Source organism: Rhamphochromis sp. 'chilingali' (assembly GCF_963969265.1).
Source record: "Rhamphochromis sp. 'chilingali' genome assembly, chromosome: 19".
NCBI classification, from domain to species: Eukaryota; Metazoa; Chordata; class Actinopteri; order Cichliformes; family Cichlidae; genus Rhamphochromis; species Rhamphochromis sp. 'chilingali'.
The window spans coordinates 31,105,369-31,114,062 of record NC_137946.1 but is presented as its reverse complement, the minus strand read 5'-3'; the positions used below and the strand labels follow the sequence as shown (position 1 = coordinate 31,114,062).

The following is an 8,694-nucleotide window of genomic DNA, read 5'->3' as shown; positions in this document are numbered from 1 at the left end:
CTTTCGAAAGTACAAATTCCCAATGAGGAAACACTTTGATGTCTCCTCCTGAGCGTCATTTCCAACGCATTCAATTCAATTTATTTTGGAGAATAACAGACATTAATGACGAGCGTGTCTGAGAAATCCAAAAGAAAAAGGCAAGCAATAAATAGATGAACACATGAAAGACACCGCATTAAGCAAACATAATTGCATTCCTTGGGAGCTTTAGATAAGAAAGCAAAGGCAGCGGAGGAGTGGATTCAAGTAGCAAATTGAGGTTGAACAGTTAACAACGAGGCCGAGCTTTATAAAGACACCTGTTGCTACCTGTGAAATCTCATTGTAAACACTGAATATTTTTCCTCCATTCTTCAGACGAGGCTTCCCAGCCAAGCAACTCACTTTCAGCTTATGGATTCCTGCAGCTCTGATAGTGTCTGCGAGTCAGACTCTCACAGAGCTGGCATCGAAGTGAAGGGATGAAAACCAGCAATGCTGGCAGATTTGCTTCAGGGGAGGAGCCGTAGCAACTGCTGTCACCCAAACATGCTTACCACATACAGAGGAGGAAGGCTGTGACAGGGTGACACTTGGGGTCTGTTTTCACCTGGGCATGCACTGCAGGAACTATGAGATTTTCTTGAGGTGCTGTAGGATGCTTTTTCCACACATGCAGCCATTTTGTGGCAGCAGTGGGATGAAAGGCACAGCTGAGGGAGTGTCACTGCTACATCAGAGGCAAATTGCAGTGTTCATGTCAGACGTTGCTGTGGTGTGTGCAAAGCTGTTAAAAGTAAAAAATCCTCCTTTTTTTTCTTACATCTGCTCACAAACTTCCAGGAATGTGCAACTTTTAAATTGGCTGCACAGCTGGTTTTCAGCTCTAGATGGCTACAGCACCAACAGATTATTTCTAACAGATGCTGTGGCACAACACTGCCCCCAACAAACACTGTGAAATCTAAAGCAATATATTTGATGTAGAGCTAACTGCTTCATTATAAAGTAATAATTAGAATATTTAATTTATCCTGTTCAGGGTTGTGGGGTTGGTGAGAGCTAAGTACGCTCTGATCAGGTGACCAGCCCAGGGTTAACACACACACACACACACACACACACACACCCATTTACACTTAAATTTAGAGTCAGCAGTTAATGTAACATGCATGTCTTTGGACTGTGGGAGGAAACCAAACTTCTCAAAGAGAACCCACTCAGGACCAGAGACAACATGCAAACCCCACACTGAAAGGCAATTTCTATAAAATAATAGAAAATAATTCTATAGAAATGATCATATGTGCATCGCTGACAAGCTTCTGATATTTTGTTTTTAAATGTTATTGTGGCATCCTGCAAAACTGCATTTGTATGTCTCCCAGCAGCAAACCTTTAATTCTAAAACAGAGTTTTTATTTATTATGAGGTTGCAGGTGTGGACGAAAAGAAGGTCAATCAAAAACGCACAAAACTTAGTTTGAAATGCGTGTTCAGCTCAGCACAGTTACAGCCGAAACCAATACGAGCACTGGAGTTGGTACTAGCCCTCAAACTGATGTTGATTTGAATTAGCATTTTAATACAGAATCTACATTAAAATATATTATTTGGGATGCCTATTTGTCATAAGAACGAGACACAAAAATACTTTTATTTACATAAAATATTTGGGGTTAATCAGGTATTTTAGTAATTTAAACCCTACTGGAATATATCATCAATATGTTTGATGTTATATTGAAACTTCTGACTGTATCAGCCCACATTTCACTGAACTCTTTGACTTTATAAGCAGATGTTGAAGAAGTGGGAATTCTTAATGTGTAATGGCAGGAACTGAAATGTACTCCCCTTCAGTTATATAATACACACTTGTATAAATTCAGCCCTTTCTTTCTACAAAATAAAAGCTTGTTTTTCCTGATAATACACTTGATTACTTTAGGCAGATTATGAAACATAATAAAAAATAAATAATTTAAGTCTTTTCTTATTTCTGCACGCTAATTGTATTTTTCATAAAAAATATTGTTGTAAAAATAAGGCTCAGAAATTCTCATGTATTTATTTACAGAAAAAAAATGATACATACACATAAAAATGGTTACAGTGAGATTGAAATGGTGTCAGATGTCTGCTCTACAGACTGTGGATGATGGTTCGGTTCTTCAGGGACTGGACGTACTCTTTGGCCTGGTCAAAGCTAGTCTTCTTCTCAATTTTGGGTGGTGCGCCCTCCACCAGCTTGACGAAGTAGTGGCAATAAACTTTGTCCATTATGCCAAACATACCCCTGCCGTGGTAACGGATCCGTTTCAGGTACTTCCCTTTGCCAGAATACGACTCGGCTGCAGGAGCAAAGAAAGGATGGGAACAGAGTGAAGTTGAAAGAGGGCAAAAGATTTGGAGGAAGAGAAAGAGAAGGGATAAGTTTTAATTTGGAAGAGTGCCCCGCGACGAAAACAGGCCAAAGTAATGAAGGCTGTGCCGGTGGACTTCAGGCTTCTCTGTAATAATGTTTGCAACTCCACATGAATTACTCTGCACAGCATCTCATCTTAAACAAGGCAACAAGCTACCTGCTTTCCATTACTAAAGGTCATTTGCTCACTTTTAAAGGCATCTTCTTGCCTTTGGTGAGAGTGTGTGAATTGATTTGACATTTTCAAGTAGTTTCAGAAAAAAAAAAAAAAAAAAAATCTTTGAAAAATGTCCCAAAAATAATAATAAAATATTTAAACAATATTGCATCTTTAACTTAAAAGCATGCATATTTAGTGCATGTTTTTATTCTTGACAACTTTATGTTAAGACACAAGAGCCTCATAGAGGTTAGCACACTGCATTTACACAGCAGACCATCTACCTAGAGGCTTTGCTCTGGTACTAATGTGCAGATGTTCACACTCACCTACAAACAGGTTGGATTTGTACTCTACATTGTGATTCTTCACTGCCATCTCCTGAGCTTCAAGAAGGACCTGAAACACACAGGCAAACATTTATTCATAAACTTCAAGCTCATAAAGGATGATGTTAGAATGGTGTGTGAACACAGCTCAAACATCTGTAGCATAAGCAGTGAAACCAGGAACGCTTTAATCCAACAGGAATTTGATTAATCTTCACTCTGAGATTGTGTGCACACAAACACACGGTAACAACCAGTTAAAAGGGTGACCATGCAGCTCCAAACCTCTTTCATTATTTTTGCTCCTTTCTTGTCATTAAACTCCAGCTGTGCAATGGCCTCATCGATGCTCATCCCTCTGATCTGGGAAAAAAAAAATTAAAAAGAGGCTGGACTAAATAATCAAATCAAAGTTTCTGAACAGCTGTTAGGACGGCAAGATGCTGGACTGCTTTTTAACTCTGGCATTGAGCTTAAGCCTACAAACCAGAGCAAGTCTATGAGAACATGTGCCACAAACACAGTAGAATGTGTGCACATACACAGTCTAGCGTTTTGAGATAGAACATATTTAAAAGAATCCAATTGTCTTGGACTAATGTGAAGTATGAAGAACAAACTGAATATATGATGATCATGACACAAGAAAAGTGATTTTTCAAAATTACAGTGTTTTAAATAAAGAAGCTGAAATAGCTCCTTGAGCATTTCTGATCAGATGACAACTTTAAAATATGATGCTAACTCTAAGTTCACGTCATTACTTATGGCTGTACACTACAGATCAGGATGGAGCTGTTGAATGATTTGAATATATAGTATGTCTTACCATTTTGGCCAAATACCACATTTTGTCTTTGCTGTACTTAATCTGCCTCCTACTGTGGTGAATCTCCTGTGGGAAGAAAAGACTTCTATCAGCTCCTGTTCAGGACATCTTTTCACTCTGCATCACACACTGGCAGAAAGACTCACTGCTGGTCTGCGAGGCTCATCAGGCAGCTGAGGTGGATACACTTTTAGGTTCCTCCTCTCCCAGGTTTTGGATTCCAGGGATGCGCTGGTGTGGAGACATGAGATCTGCTGGGAGCCACCTAGAATCTGTAACCTGGGAACGTGGAGAAAATGTTTCTGAGGTGGGTTCAGTCCAGTAGTGTGAGGCAGGTGTACACCACATCTGTCCATCTGTTATTTTCCACTTATTTAAAGTCAAGTCATTGTGGCAGCAGGCCAAGCAGGGTAGTCCTGACATCATTCTCCCCAGGAAGAGAGATGAGGAGGATAGGAGAGGGGGAAGGAACACTCCACTTATCACTTACTCCCCTGGAGGAACTGGAAAGTGATGCTTTGTAATAAAGACTTTCTGGTGTCGTTAATATTGTTTCCACTATTGAGCCGGTAAGAGATGGATCCTGTCTTTGGTGCTTTGGGGTTTTCTTTTATTAAACCTATGTATGCTATTTACTTTTCTCCCCCCCTTCCTTCCCTTTGGTAACTGCACTCAACTTCACTCAGATCAAATCCCAGTCAGACAATTATGGGAGGCTTAAGAATGGATTTTTTTTTTTTTTTTTAATAAAATAGCCTGCAGTTCATTAGCCTTCACAGTAATTTTTTAATTATGACAAATCTGACTGCCAGGATGAGATTAACCACCTGTTGACTGCTGTAAGGAGAACAATCTCAAGATTAATGCCTATAAGACCAATGAGATGATAGTGGACATTAGAGCAGGGTGATATAACCAAAAATATTTATCACGATATACATCTGAAAATACTTTACAACTCAACAACTTTATTAGTGCAAAAAACCCCCCAAAAAACCAAAAAACAAACCCATCAATGTATTTTTACTTAAACTAGCAGCTTTTTTTAAAAAATTTTTTTTTTTTATTTTTTTTTTTATGTGCATCAAAGTTATATAAAAATGTAACAGTGCAAATGCAAATTCCTCGCTGACAGTTTAACCAAAAGGCATTTCCAGTGGAAACTGGCCAACATATCCTCAGCATAACCATGTATAATATCCACAAAACTTAAAAAGAGGTTATACACACACAATACGGTAATATTATGTTGAAGCACAGTACGTATCACTCCGCGAGGCTCCTGCCTACGATAGCCGTAATGCTCCGACAATCCATCAAGCAGTTCAGCTTCGTAGCTTAGCAAAGTCGTACTAAATATTTGACAGATTTTCGAGCACCGTGTACATAAAATAGTTTCGAGGTCAGTAAACACAACTACAATTCATACATAAGGCACACGGGATTATAAGGGGCACTGTTGATTTTCAGAAAAATCAAAGGATTGATTGTAAGTGTGCCGTACAGGGAGTGCAGAATTATTAGGCAAATGAGTATTTTGTCCACATCATCCTCTTCATGCATGTTGTCTTACTCCAAGCTGTATAGGCTCGAAAGCCTACTACCAATTAAGCATATTAGGTGATGTGCATCTCTATAATGAGAAGGGGTGTGGTCTAATGACATCAACACCCTATATCAGGTGTGCATAATTATTAGGCAACGTCCTTTCCTTTGGCAAAATGGGTCAAAAGAAGGACTTGACAGGCTCAGAAAAGTCAAAAATAGTGAGATATCTTGCAGAGGGATGCAGCAGTCTCAAAATTGCAAAGCTTCTGAAGCGTGATCATCGAACAATCAAGCGTTTCATTCAAAATAGTCAACAGGGTCGCAAGAAGCGTGTGGAAAAACCAAGGCGCAAAATAACTGCCCATGAACTGAGAAAAGTCAAGCGTGCAGCTGCCAAGATGCCACTTGCCACCAGTTTGGCCATATTTCAGAGCTGCAACATCACTGGAGTGCCCAAAAGCACAAGGTGTGCAATACTCAGAAACATGGCCAAGGTAAGAAAGGCTGAAAGACGACCACCACTGAACAAGACACACAAGCTGAAACGTCAAGACTGGGCCAAGAAATATCTCAAGACTGGTTTTTCTAAGGTTTTATGGACTGATGAAATGAGAGTGAGTCTTGATGGGCCAGATGGATGGGCCCGTGGCTGGATTGGTAAAGGGCAGAGAGCTCCAGTCCGACTCAGACGCCAGCAAGGTGGAGGTGGAGTACTGGTTTGGGCTGGTATCATCAAAGATGAGCTTGTGGGGCCTTTTCGGGTTGAGGATGGAGTCAAGCTCAACTCCCAGTCCTACTGCCAGTTTCTGGAAGACACCTTCTTCAAGCAGTGGTACAGGAAGAAGTCTGCATCCTTCAAGAAAAACATGATTTCCATGCAGGACAATGCTCCATCACACGCGTCCAAGTACTCCACAGCGTGGCTGGCAAGAAAGGGTATAAAAGAAGAAAAACTAATGACATGGCCTCCTTGTTCACCTGGTCTGAACCCCATTGAGAACCTGTGGTCCATCATCAAATGTGAGATTTACAAGGAGGGAAAACAGTACACCTCTCTGAACAGTGTCTGGGAGGCTGTGGTTGCTGCTGCACGCAATGTTGATGGTGAACAGATCAAAACACTGACAGAATCCATGGATGGCAGGCTTTTGAGTGTCCTTGCAAAGAAAGGTGGCTATATTGGTCGCTGATTTGTTTTTGTTTTGTTTTTGAATGTCAGAAATGTATATTTGTGAATGTGGAGATGTTATATTGGTTTCACTGGTAAAAATAAATAATTGAAATGGGTATATATTTGTTTTTTGTTAAGTTGCCTAATAATTATGCACAGTAATAGTCACCTGCACACACAGATATCCCCCTAAAATAGCTAAAAGTAAAAAAAAACTAAAAACTACTTCCAAAAACATTCAGCTTTGATATTAATGAGTTTTTTGGGTTCATTGAGAACATGGTTGTTGTTCAATAATAAAATTATTCCTCAAAAATACAACTTGCCTAATAATTCTGCACTCCCTGTATTTTCCAAAAAACACTGTAACAACAACGGCCCGCTAGCATGCTCTACCAAAAATAGTGCTTTGTTGTGTGTCTGACGGACGAAAGCTAAACCAGTTCCACACCACTGAAGTTGCAGCATTTTTACAAACTGGTTCATCAGTTTCATTCAACGATCAAATATACAATAAACATAACAACACGAAATATAAAATATTAGAAAATATCAGGAGAAAGTAACGGACCCCTGGAGTTGTGTCACTGGTGTTACACTGTAAGAATTTCCTAAAGTTCTATAAGGAATTGCTCGTGGGAAGAACAGTCTCTTCATTCATCAGAATTCTTCTTTGTTGTTTCATAATTTCATATGAAGGTTTTAGCTGAACTCGATGGTGTTGCTGTGTGTTTGCCATATTCAGCTTGTTAATAATTTTACATCCATCAAATATTTTAACTGTTAAGCAAATAAATTGTGGTACAAATATCATACAATCACAATTACAACAAACCTGACTGAAAATAATACGTCATAACGAATCCTAATAAAAGATCCTTATTTGTTGCATCATTATTATTATTATTATTATTATTATTATTATTATTATTATCATCATCATCATCATCATCATTAATAATAATAAGTCAGCACATGCAGTCTGTAAGCAAATGTACAAAAACATTTTTTTTTTTCAAATCATTAAGCTGACATTTTTGTGAACACATAAATTCAATACGCTAATTAAAGGTTTAAAGGTTAAGATTTTTGTTTTCCATATCCTCTAAATCAGACATTTCAGTTTAATGACCCTGTTCCACATTAACTGCATTATATTGCACGCTAGAGTTGACTGGGGAGTAAATAGTAAGGGTGTTGCTGGTTCTGAAGAGCACTGGGATGTCCTATTTGTAGAAAATATTTGTGACTTTCTCTGAGACAAAAACTGGTTTATCTCAACTGTCACACAAGCTAAGCCACATAGTGCATGCAGTACAGCAAGGAGTGCTCAGATCTGCACACAGGAGAAACCCAACAGTCGGTTCACAACAGGACAAGACCCAACTGTACATGTGCACCAAAAGCATGAAGGTCACTCTTTCAGTGATGCCAGTGTTCACATAATAGTCATGGTCTCGTGATGGGTGATCAAAAATAGATCAACGACCCTCAGGACTACCTTCAAAGGATATAAACCCACCTAGAAAATTAAATAAGCGGGACTATACATCATTTCTTTTCTTTTTTTTTTTTTATAAACTGAAGCAACATCTTGGATGAGAGATGAAACGTCTTTACAAACCTAAAGAAATCCAATAGCCTTCTTTTTCTCCCAAGACTAACTATGCTGAGTTTCTTGGTTACCTAAACTTGAAGAAATAGCGGCTGTAAAATTAAGATAACTTCCTACACTGTCTTCAATTGATACCCGGAATTCCCACTCTAATGATGCAGGACTGGGTAACATAAAAAGCCAATCTGAGCTGAATTTGTCCTTCTGCAGAGAGCGTTAGCGGTACAGCTAACCTGCCACTCGTATTGATGCACTTACCGTGAGAGTAACACCGAAGGTATACTCCTAATAAAAGAGACACCTGAAAACGAGAAGACATCACTTTACTTAAACTGTAGACGAGGTTTATTATAAATACAACGAAACGGTCAACTATTGGCTAATATATCTGCATTTCTCTCACCACGTCCTGTCATTGCAGCCGCCATGTTGGTTTTTTACGACATTCATGCCTTCGCTTTATGGCAGTGTCAATATTAGTCTATTGCGTTTTCACAACGCATGTAATTCCTTTACTGTAGTTATTTATCGTCATTTAAATGTCGTGTTAAAAGGGAAATTAATAAATAGCTTTTGTTTTTGTTCAAAATAAATTTTGGAAATTATTGCTTTTAACTCGACAACCTGGGATT

General features: G+C 38.9%; 1 protein-coding gene across 1 annotated transcript; it reads right to left on the bottom strand.

Moving 5' to 3' along the window:
* Positions 1-2,039: 2,039 nt before the first annotated feature.
* mrpl22 (mitochondrial ribosomal protein L22) lies at positions 2,040-8,548 on the bottom strand. Its single transcript, XM_080866648.1, has 7 exons — positions 8,466-8,548; positions 8,321-8,363; positions 3,875-4,007; positions 3,729-3,794; positions 3,185-3,262; positions 2,900-2,969; positions 2,040-2,336 (listed from the first exon to the last, which is right to left on the bottom strand). Exons 1-7 carry the CDS (start codon positions 8,488-8,490, stop codon positions 2,128-2,130), a joined length of 624 nt encoding a protein of 207 aa, XP_080722774.1. The 5' UTR covers positions 8,491-8,548; the 3' UTR covers positions 2,040-2,127.
* Between the last annotated feature and the right edge of the window lie 146 nt (positions 8,549-8,694).